At 58.1% G+C, this 21,420-nt stretch overlaps 1 protein-coding gene across 1 annotated transcript in view; it reads right to left on the minus strand.

The window, feature by feature from the left end:
* Positions 1 to 580: 580 nt before the first annotated feature.
* Positions 581 to 21,420, minus strand: part of IL11RA (interleukin 11 receptor subunit alpha) — a 26,460-nt gene continuing 5,620 nt past the window's right edge. Inside the window, exons 2-13 of the mRNA XM_057369608.1 lie at positions 8,569 to 8,668; positions 8,192 to 8,252; positions 7,916 to 8,082; positions 7,658 to 7,772; positions 6,778 to 6,810; positions 6,025 to 6,188; positions 5,744 to 5,907; positions 5,491 to 5,632; positions 5,001 to 5,096; positions 4,726 to 4,825; positions 4,011 to 4,090; positions 581 to 3,902 (exon numbers count right to left, since the gene is read on the minus strand). Of these exons, the coding sequence (XP_057225591.1) occupies positions 3,886 to 3,902; positions 4,011 to 4,090; positions 4,726 to 4,825; positions 5,001 to 5,096; positions 5,491 to 5,632; positions 5,744 to 5,907; positions 6,025 to 6,188; positions 6,778 to 6,810; positions 7,658 to 7,772; positions 7,916 to 8,082; positions 8,192 to 8,252; positions 8,569 to 8,668 (1,239 nt within the window). The 3' untranslated portion in view covers positions 581 to 3,885. The remainder of the gene's footprint in view (positions 3,903 to 4,010; positions 4,091 to 4,725; positions 4,826 to 5,000; positions 5,097 to 5,490; positions 5,633 to 5,743; positions 5,908 to 6,024; positions 6,189 to 6,777; positions 6,811 to 7,657; positions 7,773 to 7,915; positions 8,083 to 8,191; positions 8,253 to 8,568; positions 8,669 to 21,420) is intronic.

Below are 21,420 nucleotides of genomic sequence, written 5' to 3' on the forward strand. Positions count from 1 at the left end.
GAATATGGGGAATCTCAGGGGTCTCTGGTGAGTGCTTGAACTCTCTGGCAAGTTCCCAGGCAGAGGGATCCTCATGCAGGTGAGATGAAAGCCATGGTGAGGGTGAATGCTCAGCACTGCATTTTCAAAGCGTTTATGTTTGGATTCACTGTGTCTCTGGGCATGCTCCCTGCTGCTCCTACTCTCTCCGTGTCTGAGATGGARGTGTGAGATGGAAGCAGCTCCTGAGGGGGATGGAATTCCTCTGGAGATGCCCCACATTCTCCCCAATACTCTCAGGATCTCCACTGGTGATAATTCAGGCTCTGTCTCCTCATGTCAGCTGTGATGCCCCTTAGTGAGGACTGGGAGCACSGGCCACACCCAAAACTTGGTCCCAAAACCAGTTCTTGCTCTGCCCATGGGCATCTCACCCTTCTTCAGTCACCCCCTGCACAGTGATGCTTAGGGTGGTATCTGAGTGTCCAAACCACTCATCCATAAATCCATCTATCCCCTCCTCCCTCTGACAACCATTCCATGCATCCATCTATACATYAGCTCATCTCCTTCCCTCAATCCAGGCATCCTTCCCTCCCTGCTGAACCTCTGTGTATGCACCCTTTGCTCTCTACATCACCTCATGACACGTACAGATGTGCATTTCATGGCCTGTGTTTCCCACATTCTGCTGAAGCTGCTTTTACTTCTTTCCTTGGCTCGGGATTTGGCGGAGAAGGAAGCAGAAGCAGCCATGAGAGGTAAATTGAGACTGTTTTCCTTCCCAGTCCTGTGCAACTCGCCTYCTCCCCTGCAAAATGCGGGCTGATCCTGGCAGCAAGGCAGGGAGAGGAGGAGGCTAGTCCTGAGGGCTAGCTCAGAAATTTGGCAGGGCTGGTGGCAGTCAAACAGCCCAGGCAGCGCTGCACAACCGCCCACAACCAGTGCCCTGCTGCAAAGGCTTTTGCCAAGGCTGCAGATTTTCCCAAGCAAGCCCCTGCCTGAGACATGATCTGGATGGAGACAATGGACATGGACCTCTCCTCATCTCGGTGCTGGGGACCTTCCCTGGTGTGTACCACTGCCTGATGGAAATTTTTTAGGCCCCAGGCCATGCTGTCCTGCGCTTTTTTCCTGCTGGGCTTGGGCTGGTCCCTGTTCCATGCCAGGCAGCTGGACCCATCCCTGCTCCTTGTGGACGCACTCCATGGACTGCTTTGACTTGGCACATCCTCAGCATCTCCAGGCCTGGCTTGTACCAGCTYCCCTGGCGATCTTGGCATAGAATCCACCCTGGGGAGGGTGGGATATGGCAGCAAAAGCAAATTAGGATGTGTCTCTGCCTACTTGGGGCAGGGTGCRTCCAGGCAGGGCTCCAGCCTGCAGCAGGAAGCCTCCTGCGTGAGCCACCAGAGAGCCCAAGCCGTGGAGGAAGTGCCCTGGCCCCACAGAGGGACAGGGAGGTGCCGGCACTGGGACTGCTCTCATGGTCCCTTCCTGTTTTTCTTCTCCTCAGTTTGAAGGCAAAGTTGATTTTGGCATCTGGATCCCTCTCCTTTATTCCAGATTGCTGCTCACCCCAGCCCTCCCCTTGCATCTTCCCTGGCCCTGTTTGCCCACATCCAGCACCAGTRCATCCTCCCCTGGGGCAACTGGGAGTGCAGCACCCAGCACCAGCCATCTTTATTCCTTAAAGTACGGAATTTGCTGCTTCCTTTGGGTCCCCAAGGCCCGTGTGTCACATTTACAGGCTGCAGGGGCAGGGRGCTGAGCCATGGGGCATCCCAGCAGGCAGTCACAGCACAGGCAGCAGGACTTTGTGGTGGCATGCAGACCACTTGCCTGCTCTGGGTATCACCAGCTGCCACTTGGATGGCAGGTCCTGACTCCTTACATCAGAGAGAAAAGGGGACGTGGGGCTTKGCACATGGAGACAGCAGATCTATGGGTCCCCTCACCAAAACTTGTTTGGAGCATGCCTGGACTGTCTGGAGTTTGTAAGCAGGCAGAACACGGKTCAGAGCTGTTGTCTCACACGCTCTCCCATTTTCTGGCTGYTGTGCTGCCASATCTGGGTCAGGCACAGCCTCTAAACCAGCACCAGGATGGAGCTGTTGGCAAACACTGCAGCCACAGCCATGGAATGTACATCACCTGTGCTCCACACCATCTCTGGACAACCACTGCCTCAATCACCTWCAAAAGGGCAGAGGAGGGGGACCTGGTGGTGATAAGAGGAGGTTTCCAAGCAGTAAAGGCTGCCCATGCCAGTCTGGGGACYAGGAAGAGACAAGGGTGACCATGACAAGACAAAGATAACTGTGTGACACATCAGAATGTGGCTGGGCTCTCTGCTGGGGACCAAGYAGGTGATGGCAGTGTCAAACAGCTGGAGGTGTCAAGCTCTGGGATGCACCAGGAAGAGGGGATGTGCCTGCCCAACCTGGAGGTCCAGGCAGGATCTGACTCCTTACACCTCCCCAGCTTGGTGACCTGCCTTACCTGCCCCGTGGACAGCCCTGCTGTGGTCCAAGGACAGTGCCACGCCAGCAGCACACTGCAGATAGAGGGCTGACCCTTCCCTCATTCAGGATGACCCTCRTGAGGGACAGTGAGGGGCTGGAACCCCACAAAGCCAATCATGGACAGCCCTCATGACCCCACAACCAGTGTGGGCAGCAAGGAGCCTGTGGGTACATAGCACATTGCAAAAGGTGCAGCTTGCCTCGGTCCCCTCCAACCCAGTCCCCACAAGGACACTGAGGGTGCCCCAGTCCCCACAAGGACACTGCGGGTGCCCCAGTCCCCACAAGGACACTGAGGGTGCCCCGGTCCCCACAAGGACACTGAGGGTGCCCCGGTCCCCACAAGGACACTGTGGGTGCCCCACAAGGACACTGGGTGCCCCAGTCCGGGCTCCCTCTGCATTGTGGATCATGGGCATCCCCAGGCCCGGGAGCRTCCCCACCCTGCACTGGCTCTGCTCCCCGTGCTCCACGCGTCGCTGCTGTCTGAATTTCCACCCAGCCCCATCTGGATCTCGTTGGGCTGCTGGCACTGAGCTCCGGGGTCGGGAGGTGCCAACACATGGAAGCCATTAGAGGGGCTGGATCGAGGTGCAGCAAGGGGGCCACGTGCAGAGTGAAGGGGGCTGTGCACAGGGTCCTGTCCCTGCTGCCCATGTCCCACGCAGCTGTCTGGATCCTCTTCTGGCACTCAGCCTCAGCATGGGTCTCTCTCAGCCCCTCCAGGCACCTGGGAGAGGGCTGATCCGTTTGGGGAGCAGCCCTGCTGCCTGTGCCCCTCCTGCAAGGCTCATTCCTGAGCTGGCTCTGCCCCCTCCCTCGGCTCAGCACCATCTGCACAGGGGTTTTGCCTGGACAGTGCCAATGACAGCATTGGCATATCCCCTTTATTGGCATTGCTGCTCCGTCCAGCCACAGCACGGGGCATTGGGGCAGAGGGAAGGGGCAGGGGACATTCTCTTGTGCCTGCTGGCGGCTGGTGGGGGGTGACAGGCAGGGATCAGYGCCCCTTGGTCTGGCACTGCTGCCCAGCACCCCCGGGAGCCTACACCCACGGTCCCCTCAACACTGGGCAGTGAAGTGGGGCTGGCTCAATGTCTTATCCCCATTTGTTTAGCAGCGCTTGGAGGTGGAGCTGGACTGTCACCCTGAGCCTGAAGTGACTCCAGCTGGCTCCTGCTGGGCTCAGGCAGTCCAACGCTCCTGGGAGCAGAGCCACTCTCCTTAGGATCCATCCTGCAACCCCAGGGTGTTGGGGGCTCCGGCAATGTCCACAGCTGTGGGGTGACCCAGGAGGCGTGGGGTCCTTGGGAGCCAGCAGAGGCATCAAGTCCCACGCGTGGGCAAGCGGGCGCAGGGAGCAGGGATCGGCCAGGGCTCACTACRGGATCTGAGCTTCTGCCGAGAGAGAGGACAGGGGGTCAAGGGAGACGCTGGGGACACGGACCTGCCCCACACTCTGCACTCTCTGCCCCACATGACTTCCCAGCACTGCACCTGACTCACTTGGTAGTGCCTTCAAGTGGGTCGCAGCAACCAGAAAGTTGGGTTTGGTCTTGTCCTTGCCATGTTTCCTCACCCGGAGCCTGGGGATGAGAGCRATGGTGGCTGAAGGCCCCGAGCAGCACCCCCAAACATTGGGATTGCCCACATTCCCAGAGATCCTGCTCTGTGTTCCCATCCAGCTCTGCCCWAGTGTGCCCAGCTCACCTTAACCTCTCCAGTGGGTCAGCTTGAGGGCTACAGCAGGAACTGGTCACAAGACAGAGTTGGGCTGGGATGGGAACAGGGACTGACAGCAGACCCAGAGCCTTGCATGGAACCCCATGGTGGCAGGATGAGAYGGGACCCAGGGACAGGACTCCCAGGGGGCAAAGACACAGGGAGAGCTGTCTGTGGTGACTCTGGAGCATGAGAATCCCCATAAAACGAGAGCCTTTGGGGGGATATTAGTAGCAGCAGCACCTTGAGGCAATTCCAAGAAAGCTCYCTTGGATTTGGGCTCATCAGAGAAACCCCAGGCAGGCTCTGGGTATTCTGGGAAGAGGCACTGGTGTGGCACAGGGGCAGGGTGAGCAAAAACACCCCACAGGGCATCARGTCTGTTTTGGCAGGGACCCCAGAGCAGGGCTGGGGGATCACAGGGCACTCCATGCTGAGGGTTCAGGGTGGCATGGGGACAGCAATCATACAGCCCCTCCTTCACAAAACCCAGCCCTACCAGATGAGGATGGTGATGACGAGAACAGCAGCCAGGACGAAGAAGGCAAAGATCCCGAGGGACACCAGGACGGCCACCTTCTCCAAGGGGTCGCTGCGATCTGGGACAGAGAACTTGTCACAGCCTAGGGATGCCACAGTCCCCAGCACCTGGGGGACCCTGTGGCAAGCTCCTGGACAGTCCAGCAGCCCAGCCACACACAGGTATGTGGCTCCTTGCCATTGTTCTCAGCCACACACATGGCACTCCTGCCCAGCACCCCCAGCTCTACTCACTGATGGGCTCAGGGTTGGGAGCCTGGGAGGGCTCCTCAGCCAGGCTGTCCAGTCTGGCATCTGTAGTGGTTTCTTCACTTGCTGTGGAGGCCAGGTCTGGAAGGAYAGAAGGGATGGAAACACTCACCAAAACCACGTGCAGCACCTCAGGGACCCGCAGGGAGGAGCAAGGAACGGAATCCTCGTGCCCCAGAGGTCCCATGAGCCCAAGGCGCCACCRAGGTTCTAATGGTGCTCTGGGAACCCCTCCCTGTCCCCAGCCTGTGGGGAGCAATTCCCAAATGGTGCCAGCACAGCAGTAGACTGACATGGGCTGGGAGATGTTTTGCCCTCCTGCAGCTCTGCCTCCCAGCTCTCAGTGGCCCTGCAGCTGAGGCTCCGGTGTTTGGGGGAATGGCTGAAGAGGGGCAGCTCAGGGTGCTGCCGAAACTCTGGGGAGGGATGGCACAAGGTGGTAGCTCCTGGGGGCTGCAGCCTGCTCCCCTCTCACCTCTCACTGGTGTTGCCCGTGCCTCGGCACTCCACTCGCTCCAATTCCCCGCATCCAGGAAATCCTTRGCGCTGACTTGGACCACGTGCTCCAGCCCGGCGAAGGCGTCCGTGATAACCTCAGACAGATTCACCGTCTCCACCTGTGCCAGGCAGAGGGGAGCTGTGGGGTAGTGGGGAGCATCCCTCACTGCCCYCCCTGGCCCCATGCACACCCTGCTCCTGTGCTGGCCCTGCTGTCCTTGCACACTCACCACAGACCAGGAGCGGTGGATGAYGGGTCGGTACTGGAGCCGAAACCTCAGCTGGAAGTGGGGCTCCTTGGGCCAGGAGGAAGGGTACTGCCAGCTSACATGGAGCCGGCGTGGGGCCAGGGGGATGGGCTCTACCACCAAGCCCTCGGGAGGGTCCGGCTTAACTGTGAGAGAGAGGACAGGAAGGTCCTGTCACCCTGCACAGGGGTGTTGTGTTCCCTGCTGTCACCCACGGGTAACTGCCCAGGGGTGGACAGACAGATGGGCRCATGGGGACTCACTGATGGCCTGCATGGTGACATCAAGGAGGCGGTAGTTGAAGCCCAGAGGGTTCACCTCGGTGATGTTGAGGCGGTAGGAGCTCCAGAACTCTGACYTGTGGACGGTGCAGGTGCCGGGGCGGGACAGATCCTGCAGGCACAGCCCCACGTGCCCGTTCTTGTTCCTGCAGACAGGGAGGGAATGTCACAGGGTGGTGACATTYCACAATGCACAGATTCCAAATGCTGCCATGGGAGACCCCGCTGCCAAGATCCTGGTGGAGGGGGAGCCCCTCTTGCTCAGCTGCACTCACCCTTCCAGAGCCTGGAATGACCCTCTGAACAGGGACCTCATCCCAGCTCTGTGCTGGGAAGGTCCCTCCCTGAGGCAAACCCTTCTCCCAGACTCCCAGGTTTGGGTGTCTGGCTCCCTGATGGGGACCCCCAGCTCTTGCTTTGGGGTCTCTGCTCAAGGCAGCAGCAGAGCCTTTGGGATGGGGTCAGAATGTGGTCATTCCCTGGGGTCAGTCCCTGGGATCAGTCCCTATGGTCAGTCCCTGGGGTCAATCCCTGTGGTCAGTCCCTGGGGCCAGTCCCTGTGGTCAGTCCCTGTGGTCAGTCCCAGTGGTCAGTCCCTGTGGTCAGTCCCTGTGGTCAGTCCCAGTGGTCAGTCCCTGGGGCCAGTCCCTGTGGTCAGTCCCTGGGGTCAGTCCCTGGGGTCAGTCCCTGGGGTCAGTCCCTGGGGAGCCAGACCAGGGTGGGAGTCAGCCCTACCTCCGCTTTTCTTCGCCTGTCAGAGATTTCTTCCTGCCAGGGAAACAGAGGAAAAGCAGATGATAAGAATGAAGGGCAGCACCAAGTGAACCCCACCATGGCCCAGAGGAGGCACAGGGGTCCACACTGCAAAGCAGCCCCTCACTCCCACGCTGACATACACCTGTGACAGCATGGGGGACAGGGCTAAAACCATGTCCAGCTCTTCTAGTGAACAGCCTGGCAGCTGGAGCTGGGGGTGCAAAGAAAAGAAATGGGACCCCCTTCCCTGCCTGGGGTTTCACCACACAGCAGCAAAGACACAGAGACACTGTCAAAAGCAGCTCCCCAGGGTTTGGCTGCACRCTCCCCCTACAGCCCCCCAAATCCYCTGCTTCCACTCCCTCTCCCTGTGGAGCCCCTGATGCTCCACTCAGCCCCCTCCTCACCAAGCCCTCGGCTCCTGCAGCTTTCAGCAGGGCTGTGCTTTATGAGCTCCRTTAGACTTCAAAGCCGCCCGCTAATTTGGCTTGCAGGGATAATTAGAAGCAGTGATGCTGTCAGGGCTCCTTTCATCCCAAAGCATGCCRGAGCGAGGAGGCTTGCAGATGACCTGCTTCTCTTTTTTGCCCCTCTGGTGCTGGCAGAGCTGTCAGCAGGGAGGGAACCTGCCTCTGCCAGCCCCTCAGTGCTGCTGAAGCCCCCACTTAGAGCAAGCAAATGCTTGGTGCTCTGCTCACCCCAAAACAGGACCTATTCAGGGGTGCAGCATGATTCTTGGGGCAGGAGGTTAACCCAGGGCCTGTGTGGGATGGCCAGCTGGATTTGGTGGTTACCCWTGGCTGTGACTCAGCACTCACACTGTGACACCCCCAATCCATGCCCTGTGGGGTCACTTTACCTGTATGTGGTGATGTATCTGGTGGGGAGGAAGGTCTCCACAGTGGAGGTCCAGGAGCAAGAGAAATTCTCGTAGTCAGATGCTCTGCAGGACACAAAGGGGACTCCAGGCAGGTCTGGGGTCCGGGGAAAGCAACAGTCAGCGAGGGGTCCCCCATCCTGCAGCCCATCCCCACACAGGGGATGTGTCAACACAAAGGCCCCTTCTGGCAGGGGTGCAAGCACCACAGTCCCCCCAGCCCACAGACACGCTACTCACGCCCCAGACGCAGGGACACAGTGTGCAGGAGGCCACCGTCCTCGCCATGGCAGCTGTAKGTGCCCACGGAGGCCAGGCTGGCCCTTGGCAGCACCAGGGCTCCCTGCTGGATGGCCGAGCCCTCCGGCAGTGCCGCGGCTCCTGCTCGGCTCCACTGCACCGGCGAGCTGAGGAGGAGAGACCAGGCGGGCTGCCTTAGAGCACAGGGGTGGCAGGTCACCCCAGGGCCACCCTGTGTGGAGAATAAATCCCTCGGTGTGCACGGAAAAGACTTACCCAGCAGGRGCACCAGGGCAGGAGAGGGTCACGTCTGTCCCCAGCTGTCCATACTGCACACCTGGAGAGGACACACATCCCCAGATGGGCAGTGGCACTCCAGGCCAGCCCACGCCAGGGCTGGGGGTGCAGGTGGGCAGCCCTGGGGCTGTGCCCTGCAGKGGACACTGGCTGGGAAATCCTGCTTCATGCAGGTACCACCATGGGGGACAGCAAGGACAGGGCTGGGCAATGAGCAGACACAGGGCGGCGCTGGCCAGAGCTGGCCATCACTGCAGCCCTGGTAGATCTGTTCCTGTCTGTGGGAATGGGGTGCCCTCAAGGTCCTCATGCCTGGGACACGTGGGGGCTGTATGGGGGCTCGGTGCAGGGCTCACCTTCCTCTCCCCAGTCTTCAGGGATGGCAAGCGAGGCTGACGCCAGGGCTGCTGCAAGGAACACCATCACCCTGCCCAGGCCTGGGATGGAACTGTGCATCTGGAGGAGGCACAGAAGGGAAGGAGGGGTGTTATTCCCTGCACTGGGGCAGCTGACACAGTCCACAGCCCACGGCATTCCTGCAGGGCCGTGGATCCTGTATCTCCCTCTCATCCCATCCTGCTGTGGACAGCACAGGGGTCAAATCCTGGGACCCCAGCTGGGACATCTGGCAGTGTCTGTGTCACAGTCACAGCTGGTTCCTGGCTGCTGAGCAGMCCCCGTGCCTGGAGTGGAGACACAGAGGGCAAACACTGACCAGGAGCTCAGGGCTGTGTKGGTTGGCAAGATTAAGGGTTCTTTGCCATTGCAATCTGTGCAGAGGGACTTGGCTGGTTCCCAGACCCGGGGTGGTCCAGAGACCTGTGCACGTGCAGCTGGAGTGGGAAGGAGGAGAAATGCTGTATTTATATGGCAGGTGACAGCAATCACATCTGAAGAGGCTCACACAGCCAGGGAGAACAGGGCTGTGATAGCTGATTTTGTACCAAGCCTCACATCACTGCCCATGCCTGCACCCTGGGTGACCCTGGCCCATGGAKGTCTCCATTTGTGGGACAATGGCCCTGAAATCCCTCCCTCCCACTCAGAGAACACCAGCGGGACTGGGGTGAGAGGGGTGGGGGATGCAGGTCAGGGGTGTGCTCCCTGCTCTCTCTCCATGGGTCAAGCCCTGCCAAACACTGGAGTCCCCCTGCCAGCATCACCCTCTCCATCCCAGCCCACACTACTGTGCCAGTGTCACCCTGGTCAGGGCCACTGTGGCTCTGTCCTGCCCTGCCACCATYACCCTGTCCAGCAGTGCCCTGTCTGTGCCAGCCAGCACTGCCCTAAAGCATCTGGTCCCACCTGCACAGTCCTGCATCAGCAGGACATACCAGGCAGTGTCACCCTGTCCATCCCAGCCATGTCACTCTGTCTATGCCAGCCAGCATCACACCAGGGCATCATCCCGCTGTCCCTGTCAGCAGCCCCACTCTGCCTCTATCAGCCAGAAATGAGGCATTTCTCCCTAGAATAMCCCCCTGCCCACCCCTCACAGATGGACAGACCTGTTTATTTACATCCACACCTTTGGGCTCTGCTCCCAGCTGCAGGCAGGGGCTGAGGGCACGTAAGGCACTGAGCTCCTGGTCAGCCAGGAGGGCAGGCATAAATCTGTGTCGCTGAGGGTTCAACAGCTGAGAGACTGGAGGCAGGGATGCTCCAGCCCAGAAAAGGCACCCCAGAGCAGCAGCTGGTTCCCCTCCTGTGGYTGACTGCCCATGGCCACACACCAAACCGCCTGGCAGAGGAAACAAGAGCTCCAAGGCGATCTGCTGCAGGGGGGAGGCGTGCGGCACCCCACATCAACCCTGTTCCGAACATGCCAGGCGGCCTCAGACACAAGCCCCAAACGTAAATAATTTCATGAGACTGTCATAAGCTTTTCCTACCAAACCACCCCAGAAATGTTCCCAAGAAATATCAGTTGAAAGATCTCTGCCAGAACTATGCTGGTAAGTAACTGGGAACACTTGGCCTAGAAGTGAAATATTTTGGCGACGGGAAAAAAAAAAAAAAGAAGAAGACAAAAAAGAGTGTATTTTGTCTTAAAAGCAGCAACCAAAAATAACTCCACAAACCACGTGGGCCTGAGTGAAGGAATAGTTCTGGGGTGTGCAGGGGGAGGGGGGAAGTGGGWGTATGTGTGTGTCAAGAAGAACAGAGAGAGTGTTAATATACAGAGAGAAAAATAGCTTTAAAATAAAATAATTTCTTCTCCTGACCACCCTGGTTTTTCATTCAAATGCTGCTACATCTCCATAATTACCCCAGTGGTTCAGTCTAGTTTGGGATCACTAACATAAAACCTAGCGGTCCCTAACTTTAACCCTAAACCTAACCCCAACACTGCTCATCCTGAGGGCCAGCCCACATCCTCCACCCTTCATCACCAAGGGTCCTCCCAGGCTCCTCATCCTCATCCCAGCACCCCACGAGCTCCCCTGCCTCAAAGGGGCAGCCCTGCCAGCACAGTGGGGGAAAGCAGCACTGAGCCCCTCCAGGCAGACACCAGCTCAGTGAATGACCCACATTAGCACTGCCAAAACCYACCCCTGACAGCATCACTGCCGAGAGAAGCAGCAGGGCAAGAAGCCCTTCCTTGCCTGCCCAAAGCCTACAAAAAACAGGGGAAGGAGCCACAGAAATGGGGAAGACCCAGAGCCCTGCAGCAGCAGGGCAGGGGGCCAGCAAGATAGCCTGCCCAGAAAGGATCCCCTCATTTTCCCCCACCAAACTCCCTGGCCAAGGGAAAAACAGGCGTGCAAATGAACACACGCGTGTGAGTGGCCAGGCCACCTTCCTTGGCGGATCCACACCCCCACAGATGGCACACAGGCAGAGAAAACATCCCTTGATGCTTTGACACATTCTGGGGACACACAGTCCCGGCGCAGTGGTCCTGGAGCCAAGTCGGGGCAGAAGGAACAATCAGAGCTTTTCTTCCTCCCTGCGTGCTAATCCTGGCTGGAGAGACGCCTGCCGCCAGCCSGGGGCTGTGACATCCCGAAGCCACGGCCAGGGTAGAGGGACCCAGCTCAGCCCAGGGGTGTGGTTTGGCCCCGGCAGGAAGGGCAGCAGTGCYGGACCCTGCTCCCTCAGCTCGGGTGATGCTCTGGTCACTGGCAGGGCCAGGGTGACCAGGCACTCTGTGCCACCCGTGAATATCAGCCACAAGTGCAAAGTGTCACTCTGAATCCCCCCGATCCTGCTGTTTTCATTTGAGATCATGAAAAGGTTTTTGAGCAGTGGTGGGGAGAAATCCTGCCACGCAAACTGAAGCGCTGTAACCCAGAACTTCCCTCAAAATCATGGCCGTGTGCACTGGCACCAATGTCCACGTCGGGTGTGACAGTTCCCTCGGCACAGCTGCTCCGTGCCATGCCCTGCCGTGGCCTGGCAAAGCCCAGMACAGATTCCTGGGGGAAGCCAACTTTCCATTGTGCTCGGTGCTTTGAAAGACAGTGGGTTTTGTCTTCTTAGYGTCTTTTTTTGTTTTGCTTCATTTGAAGTTGCTCTTCAAAGCAAATGGGCCGCACACAGAGCTGGGAYGGTGGGGACGGGGACAGAAGCAGATGACACTGTGCCTCAGGGCTGCACATGGCAGCGTGGAGGTGTGGGACGCTCCCCACRGAGCACAGAAAGCTGGGGTGCCTCCTAAGCTCTTCCCAGGGTGGTCAGGGTCAGCACTGTCACAATAAAGCAAACAACCCAAGAGCACTTGGCAGCTCTGCCTGCCCTGTGCCAGGCCCTGACAGTGTCACCCACCTCCAAATAGCAATGGGTAAAGACCCAAAGCCAGCTCTAGTGCCCCAGAGATGGCATCACTGTGTACTCCTGCTCCTGAGCTGGGGCAGCATCCCCAGCTGGCCCTGAGCCACAAACCCTCCTCTCTGCCAGTGGCTGCTGTAGGAAATCAGTGCCACGCTGAAATGCAGCSTTTCAAAGCAGCAGGAATTCCCCCGTCCGTGTTTCCCTGCGGGGTTGGGAGCAGCGCCTTGCTAATCCCTCCTGGCAGGCCTGGAGAAGCACCGTGCCCTGCTCTGAGGAGCTGTGGCAGGGTCTGAGTACATCCCTGTGGCCATGGATCAGCCCAGGGATGACTCCACTTTGGTCATCACTGCACGAACATGCACCTGTGAGGTGGGGGAGCATCACCCCCACTGCTGGGTGATCCCCTGCAACAGCCACCCTTGTCCCTGAATGCTGCTGGCCTCCTCTCTGGGTGCCCAGAGGAAGCCCAGCAGTGAGTCCTGGTGGGAAATATGTCCCCCACCACCTCCAGGACCACCAGGGCCATGCACAATCTCCAGGCAACGCTTTGCCCACCTTGGGCCCTGCAGGGGTGATGCTCTGTGCACTGTCCCCAGCCCCCTCCAGTRCTTTGGGCACCTCAGAAAGGGCTGTTTTCCTCTGCACCACTTTTTGGGGGTACATGGSCCCCCYKGSYKSTGTGGGGGGTGCCATGCCATGYTGGGCTGTGCCAGAACACACACATGCACAGCTGCAGCCAGTGCAACCCCAGCACGCTGGAATTACCCCAGTTAAACCAGTAAAACCAGTTGGAGTCTTTCCTTGTAAGGCCAGTGCAGCCCAATAAGCCTAGTGCACAGTCTGYACATAGGACTGAGCACAGTATAGTCCCGACATGGGGCTTAACTCAGAGCAACCCAAATATGGGATTATACCCCACACAGCCCAGGAGAATTAAACCCCACACAGCCCAGGAGGAGAATTAAATCCAGTGTGGTTAAACYCAGCCCAGCCCAGGAGCGGGGTTAAACTCAGCTCAGCAAAAATGAGAGGCTGGACATAGCACAGGTCAAGCATGTGGTTATGGCATCCTAATGTGGGGTTAAACTCGGCACAACTCGGGAGTGGGGTTAACCCACAGTTCAGTACAAACACAGGGCTAACCCAACCTCAGCATAGCTCAAACACAGCCTGACACAGTGCAAATGTRAGGCTAAAACAAATGCAGCCCAGGAATGGGGTTAAACCCTGCTCAGCCCAAACACAGGGATAAACAAAGCATCGTTCAGGGAACCAGTTATCTCCAGAGCCAGACACAGTGCACGCATCCATCCAACCTCGATCAATCCCCTCCAACACCCACTGCTGACACCTGGCTGACCACAGCCCCACCGGTGTCCAAAGCCAAGCCCAAACCCCTCCACAACCCGAGGGTCACCTCTCTCCTCTGTGGACCTGCAGCTTCCAGGGATGCCCCTACACCCCTCAGCATGCCAGCAGCACCATGGCAGTCAGGCTCTGCTCTTACCCCAGCCGGGAAACTCCCACCCCAATGCCCTGATTTCCGCTCTCCTCCGCTCCATCCTGCGGGAAGAAGTCTCTGGCTCCCGGTTGTAACTGGAGGCATCGGCAAGGGCCAAAACAGCGAGGGCTCTGTTAGCAGCCAGCAGCCCTGACATGGTGCCAGCTGGCAGCACTGCATTCCGAGGGGGGAGAGAAGGGGCGCCCCCCTTCTCCATCCCCATCCCCACACTCCCCTCTCCRAAGCCACGTGCCAGAGACATTCCTAAAAATAATCTCCCAGCTGTAAAGAAACCTACCAGCGCTGTAGCTGTGGTGCTGGTGGGTTTCTTTACAGCTTGGGGATTATTTTTAGGGCAGAGGCATGGAAGTTGGTGGGAGGGGGTGCTGCATCCCCACTGTCCTTGGCACATGGTTGCAGGACAGGGATGGGCACAGTGCTGGATCTGGGGACGCGGGTGGGACCTGCCAGCAGAGAGCTGGGCCACCCTGTGATTACAGCAGGGTGGGAAAGGCTTTTCCTGTCCCAGGAACATTTTGGGATTTGGACATTTTTCTGCTCCTGGGCTCAGCCCAGCCTGGCAGAGAGTTGAGTGAACACGCAGCTCCCAGAACCAGCTRCCCCCAGGACCATCTGCATCTCCCAGAACGGAGCTCCCCCATCARCCCTGGAGCTGACACAAGAGTGCATGCATCCATAAACCTGGCATCATGCATCCATAAATCCAGGGGACAGGCACACATCTACTTACCTGTGARTGCCCCAAGCACACCCAGCTCCTTCTGACGCTCCTGGTGAACTCCAGCCTGGGGCTGGGAACTCTGATCGGGAGAGGGGCCCCACAGCATCCCCCATACGCGATGCTCCCCCTTCCCTCCCCCTGCTCCAAAGCTGGCCAGAGCCCAGGAGCCATCAGGCTCAGCTCCATCCCTGAGGCACGAAGGCGCACGGGTCAGCCAAAACACAGCTGGGCCAAAATAAACAGCTCACCTTACACAAATGCTCCCCCAGCTAGCAATTTGCTGTCACTCCTTTTGCAAAACAAAATCCCTTTTGGGCAAGAGAGGGATTTCAGGAGTCATTAAGGACCACCTGGGCAGCCAAATAAAGCCATCACCAAGGGGTGGCCCAAAAAAAGCCACCACCAAAGGGGTGGCCCGTTAACCTTTYGTACACCACCGGCAGTGTCCCCGTGGGAGTGGGTAGGAGTGGGGGGATGGAAATTGCAGCTCCCTGACAATGTAGGATGTGGGCATGCTCGTGCCAGTCCCTGACATCCATTGGGATAAGCATGATGTGTCTTCTCCAAGCTTGGAGTCAACTCTACCTGCTTTCATTGAATCACTGAACAATTTAGRCTGGAGCAGACCTCTAAGATCATCAAATTTGCTAAGTGGAGGCAGCTCAGAAGCGGTAGCAGGGTGCRAGGCACGTGGCAGGGACAGAGGCTGGGAAAACACCTCAATGGGGCAGCAACCATGTCCCCACACCTCTTGCCAAGCCAACCAGATGGCAGCCCCCAAGACAACAGGAGAGATGGAAAAGTGGCAAAAAGTGGAAAGAAGGGGAAAACCTGGGTGCTGCAGTACAGGGTCGGGGGATGAGGGCTGAGCCCTGCCTAAGTTGAGAAGGTTGGAAAAACACCGTCCAGCTCGTTTTCTGCTAGGGGAAAAAAATCCCAGCCAAGTTCTGAAAGATTAAGTGTGATCGTATCCAAGAGGGGGAAAGCAGGGCCATGCAGTGAGTGTGCTGACACATCTCCTTCCCCAGAGCTGGAGAGAAGCCCCAGCCCCACTCGGGGCCAGCTCTGTTTACAGGCTTCTATTGTCTCTTTTTTTTTTTTTTTTTTTTTTTGGATTCCCCCCCTCCAATGTTATAGTTCAGAGTAAACAAAAGCAAGCAGCCTCTCACTCCAAACATCTCAGCCATCCCAAACTTTCCCTGGAGGGGGGCTGCCCATGGAATTTTCCTCATCCAAAAGAATTTCGAAATGTTCCCGTTGCAGCCTGCTCTGACTGGAGGCCAAGACAGCTCCAAGATTCTTCATGAAATGCTTGAGCTGCCCTGTGCATGCAACAGCTCCGGCTGTGCCCCAAAGAACCCCCCACACACAGGGAGATCCTCTGGTCTGGCCCATTTCCCAAAGGGGGTCAGAGGCACATCCCAGCCTGCATAATTCCCCAYGGCTCATCCCATTCACCTGAAGGAGACAGCAGACCTTGGTGAGGCCAGATTTTTTCTATTTTAAGCCACCACGTCAGTTCTCACTGCTCCAAGACGGCAGAGCTGGCGCAAAGCAGTTGGGTGCGCTGGGGGGAGGATGCGTGGCAATGCACCCCAAGAAAACACAGAATTTCCCCTTAAAGCAGCATCCCYATAACACCAGCCAGAGGGCAGAGGGTGAAGTGGGTGCCAGAGCTCCTCCTGGGAGTGGTCAGTGGCACCAGGAGCGCAGTTTGCAGCGGTGACGATGCTGCCAGGTCAGTGCGGCGGACAAGGAAGGGATGGGGTGTGCCCAGAGCAGGGGCACAGCTCTGTGCCCTGCACATCCCTGGGGATGGCCTGGGCAAGGGAGGGTGAAATGTACTCCAGGATGAGCTGCAGGAGATGCCACCTGAGTGAGCTGCTGCTCCCTGGCACACACGATGCTGCCAGGGTGTGCACTCCGCTCCCAGAGGAGACAGGACCCCASTGTGGCCAAGCAGAGACTCCCAGCAGCTCTCTGGGCTCTGGCTAAGCACAGATATGAGGTGAAACCCATGAGTTCCTGGCAGAAGGGTGCCAGCACTGCTCGGACTGCTGGGAATGGGGGCATCGGAGGCAGACTCTGAAACAACTGGAAGAGGAAGAGCCCAGACAAAAAGCCCCACAAAAAARSCMAMMRRMMRRAAAAAAGCACCTAAAGCTYAGTSCAGCATGGATTTGGATGTCAATGAAAGACATTAGAGTGGCCTGGCATGCTGATGTCTCTTGCCTGCTTTCCAGAACAGGCCCTGAATGGGTTTCACCATGGGTTTTGGTCTTGCAGCCCAAAACACACCACGACATGCTGGGGAGCCCCCATATCCCTCCTCCCCAGGCACACACAGATTTTGGGGRCTGCAACCCCTTGATGAACATCACCCCAAGAAGGCAAAACCTTGCTGGTACCTGTTGCATCTCCCACCCACAGCATCCCACCCTGGCGGGCACCGAGCCCTGTGCCACCACTGCAGCACTGGCAGGGGGGAGATACCTCAGCTCCACGTCGGGCTGGAATCCTGCTGTGGGTCAGGGCTCTGCTGGATGCCCCCGCTGCTCTGCACCATCTCCCTGCRCCGCCTCGCTGGGTTCTCCTCCTCCACGGAGGCTGCTCCGTGGTTTGGCGTGGGAGCGGTCCTACCCCCCCACCCGCAGCAGCCCCCTCCCCTATAAAGGGGCCAGGCAGAGACTGTGTGGGGAGCAGAGCCCCCGACACAGCAGATGGGGTCTGTAAAGTGAGGCTCCCCCAGGTGTGTTTGCCTTGGCTGGGGCTCAAGCCCGTCCAATTAGAGCTATAGAAAACATATCTCACAAAAAAACGAGGGGGGAAAAATAATCCTCTCCCCTGCGCTGGGGCCCAGGGTTTGGCCGGGGTTTCTCGGCAGGCCAAGCACAGGCGATACAGGCTCTGCTGGCAGCAGCCCGGGGAGGGCGGGATGTTTGTGGATATTAAAATGCACTCGTAAAGTAGAATAAAAGGGCAGCCTTGTTTCAGAACGAGTCTCCGAGGCTTTCCCCTCTCCCGTCATGCTCGGCACCTGGCCGGCAGCACGAGCAGCTCCCCCTTCCCACAGCCCCCACTGCCACCCCCAGCTCGCCCAGGGACTGAGGTGCTGTCAGCCAGACCCCGACCCTTGTGGGGTGGAACTCATTGCCTCCAGGAGCGAGCAGATTTGGGAGGGATCCCTCTACTGCTACCCRTTTTGGGTCAGCATTACAGCTGTGCTTGTGCAAAACTCACCCCTGCACATCCCTTCCTCCCTTCCTGCAGATCCCTGCCTTCCCTTRTCCACTGCCCTGCCTGCATGGAGCCAAGGCTGTCTGGCCCCAGCTGCTTGGCAGCAGCCACATGGCAGCACCACCGGTACTCCACTGCTCRGCCTCTCCCTGCCTCCCTGCTGGAAGGAAAATAAGCTGGATGGTCTTTTGGTCAAGGTTTAAAGTTWCTCACAGGCACCCAACACCCTGTGCCCACGCAGAATAGTGGGGACACGGCAGGGTCCCATGGGGCTCCCCCCATTGCCAGGGACCCCACAAATCTCTGGAGAAACCCTCTCCTTGCGACATCTCCCCAGACCCATCCCTGAAGCAGGATGCTACCTCTCTACAGCATCGCCTCTGCCTCCATGCTGCCATGTCCAGCTCTGGAAAGTCACCTCAGGAGGCCAGGAAGCAGTTGCAAGCATCAGCCCAGCAAAGGTGGCCCCATCCTGGCCCACCTGCTCAGCTGGAGATGCCCAGCACACATCTGGCKTCCCCACTGCCTTCTGCTCCCCTTCCCAGCTTAGCAAGCAGGGGACYGTGGGCTGTGAGCCCAGAAGTTCCCCCCATCCATCCCTGCCCCCATCCCTCTCCCTTTTCCCTGACAGCATCCCAAAGGCRCAGGCTCTCCAAGCCCCCGTCCCCCTGCCCCACGGGCACCAGCGGCACATCCCACCCCCAGCCACGGCCCAAATGACTAACGCCCCGGCAAGCGGACCGGGTGCYGCCGGGGCGAGCAGGGCCTGTCCCTTGGCCGCGCTCCCTCCCCGCAGTGGTGAAATCACGTCTGGAGAAAGCCCGGGGAACGAGGCGCCGGGGGCCCCCCCGCTGCTTCCCGGGATGCTCACTCCCCGCCTGCTGGCCGGCCGCCCCCGCTCCGCAAACCCCAAACATCCCAACAAAAGGGTGCTCCAAGCGTGCAGCCTGCAGCACAACCTCATACCTCATCTCCCCTTCCTCGCTCCGGATCCCATAGCAGCATGCCAGCTGTGGAAGCGGCTGTGAGATGCGGAAACGCAGCAGCGAGCCCCAGATGCTCGTAAAAGTGCTCCCGGGGAGTGGGCAGGAACCTCTAATCTCCCTCTAACTTCTGCAAACCCGCCAGAGGCTGGGGGGCGATCGGGGGTGGAGCGGGTACCCCTCTTGCTGACACCTCCCCCGCGGCATAGCAGGCTGGCTGATGGAAGGAGCTGGTGGCTTTGGCAGCCTGGGCAGCACCAGAGGGGACAGTGAGGGACAGGGGCCACCAGCACTCGGCCTCGACCTGGCACCCGGCACGTGTCGGCTACCACGGGCGGGTGGGTGACTAACGCGGCTCTTTAAACGCCTCTGCCGGCACGGGAGCGTGGCTCCGGGTTAGGGTTTAATTATCTGCCTTCCTCCGCAGCCCATGCTCTCCTTTCCCTGAACCGCCACAGGGACCCCGGGAATGTCGTCCATCCCCCCCTCGGCCGGAGCTGCTGGCAGCGAGCGAGCAGGGCTGCGGCGGGGAGCTGGCTGGGAGCACGCCGAGCCTGCAGCTGGGGGCTATAAAAAGCACGGCTGTGGTATGCAGCGAGGCACTGAGAAGGGAATAAAATAAAATCAGGTGGTGAATGAGTCGGGTGCTTGCTTCTGCACCAGGCCTGGCCGCGGTGCTGCTCCCCGTGATCCCTTCCCTGCTCCCTGCTGGGCTGACAGCCCGGGGCAGAGCGGAGAGCAGGGATTTGGCAAAGGGTGCGGGATGCAGGGATGGGATGGCAGGGAGTGGAGGKGGTCAAGGCTGGGGAAACAATCGCTGGCTGTGTTATGTGGGCTCCTGCCTGGGATGGAAGCACCGCAGCCACCCCTTGTCCGGTCCAGAGATGACAGATCCGGGCATTCATTCTTTTGGCAGCTTGGACCAGAGGATCAGCCCTGCGCTGATTTATGGCCAGAGCTGCCTCTGCCGGCAGGAAGCCTTGCCATCCCCCCACACCCTGATCCTGGTGGGAATCTCAACCAGAGGGGGCAGTGACACCACAAGTTGGGGACAGAGAGGGCTCCCCTCAGACCGGCAGCAGCTCCCTGCTCAGGGATGTGCCTTGTTTGCACAAGTCTRAGCAGGAGAAGGTCAGATTAATTTTAAACCTGAATAAACAAGGAGAGAAGGCRATGCCAGAGCTCGCCCTTCCCAGTAGGGATGCCCAGCAGCAGAGCAGAGCTCCCGCAGCACAGCTCTGCCCTGCCCAGGGGTTCACAAACCCCTAAGAGAGCTGGAACAGACCCACACCCGGSGGCCTCCCTTTTCCACAAGGAGCTCCCAGCTGAGTCAGTGTTGGCAGCGGGGAGAGCAGCTCCTGCTTGATTTTGCAAGATTCCTCTGGTCTCCACAGGGAAGCACGCACCCTGGGACCCCCATCCCACTGGGAACAGCACCAGGGCTCGCCCATTCCCTGGCCACAATGCACAATGCGGTCTTGGGAATGAACAAGGAGGAGAAAAGAAAATAGTAAAATTGTTTGTAGGTCAAGAGGAAAATGGAAAAAAATAAAGTTTGTGTTTTTCATGCCAAAAGGAAAATGAAAACCAAAACATTTTGTTCTAAATGATAGGCCTTGTTTAGTTTTCAGTGGTTTTACTTTTTTAAAAAGGTTTGAGTTAAATCGAGCTAAATTTGTCTTCCAAACATTACCTTGGGGCAGGGAATAAAATAAATTGAAAAAAAAATAGGATAAATCAAAACATCTCATTTGGAAAATGTCAAGAGCAAAACTCCACGGCTTTTCCAGCCCGCCGCAGCCGGGCGCTGAACCCAGCCTCAGTTCACAACTTGCGACGGCCTCCCTGAAGCAACTTTTTTTTTTTTTCCCCGGAAAATAAAGCAACTATTGTGCCAATTGATGGCTGGCATGGCTTGTGCCCTGATGCCTGGCTCCCATCAGGGATGTCCCCTCTGCCCATGCTGGTCCCCAGGACATGCTGGAGCATGGAGAGACCCTGCTACAATCAGCAGCCATGAGCATGAGCYGAACCCGAGCTGAGCTGCTCTCCAAAACTCCTCTTTAAATGTCTTTTCTATTAGGTCAGCATTCCTGCGTCGCCCAGGGAAGGTGGTTACGGCCGGCAGCCCGGCACACAGGCTCCTCGGTGCTGGCTGCTGGCTCTCCGACAGCAAGCAGCCTGCCCACRCTATTAAATTACTGAGAAAAATGGATCGTTTCACCAAAAATTAGGTGCAGGAACCTCTCRCACAGTGGCAAGGCGAGCTGGTAATTGGAAATTCACAGAGCTGGCCGCAAATGCTGCCTCTGGCTCTGCTCCACCCTCCTCTGGTTGTGGCACAGGATGGTAGAGAGGCATTTGCTGAAAYGCTGCTGCTGATGGGGATGCAGTGGCCATGTCACTGGCAGCACTTTGCAGTCCCCYGCACACCCCAGGAGGGTTAAATGCTGCTGCATGGTCCTTCTGCCCTTGATAGAGGGAGAAAATAACTGAAAAAAGCTCTCAGAGCCCTTTCCAGGCTCTGGAGGAAGAAAGTTCTCCGTGTATGGCTTGTCATTGAGCACCTTACTGGGGACACATCTCATGGGGACACAGTCTGGGGATGCAGCAGGACACGCTGTCCCAGCACCATCTCCTTCTTCCAGCTGCACTCCAGGGGTGAAAGCTAAGATAACAGCCCCATAGAGCCATCCTTAAGTCCTTCATCCATCCATCCTTTCATCCATCCTTTCACCCATCCTTTCATCCATCCTTTCATCCATTCTTTCATCCATCCATCCATCCATCCATCCATCCATCCATCCATCCATCCATCCATCCATCCATCATCCATCCATCCATCCATCATCCATCCGTCTGTTCATCCATCCATCCATCCATCCATCCATCCATCCATCCATCCATCCATCCATCCATCCCTGTCCATCCATCCCTCCATCCATCCATCCATCCATCCATCCATCCATCC

Source organism: Malurus melanocephalus, unplaced genomic scaffold, assembly GCF_030028575.1.
Source record: "Malurus melanocephalus ecotype Western Australia unplaced genomic scaffold, MMel_1.1 scaffold_113, whole genome shotgun sequence".
NCBI classification, from domain to species: Eukaryota; Metazoa; Chordata; class Aves; order Passeriformes; family Maluridae; genus Malurus; species Malurus melanocephalus.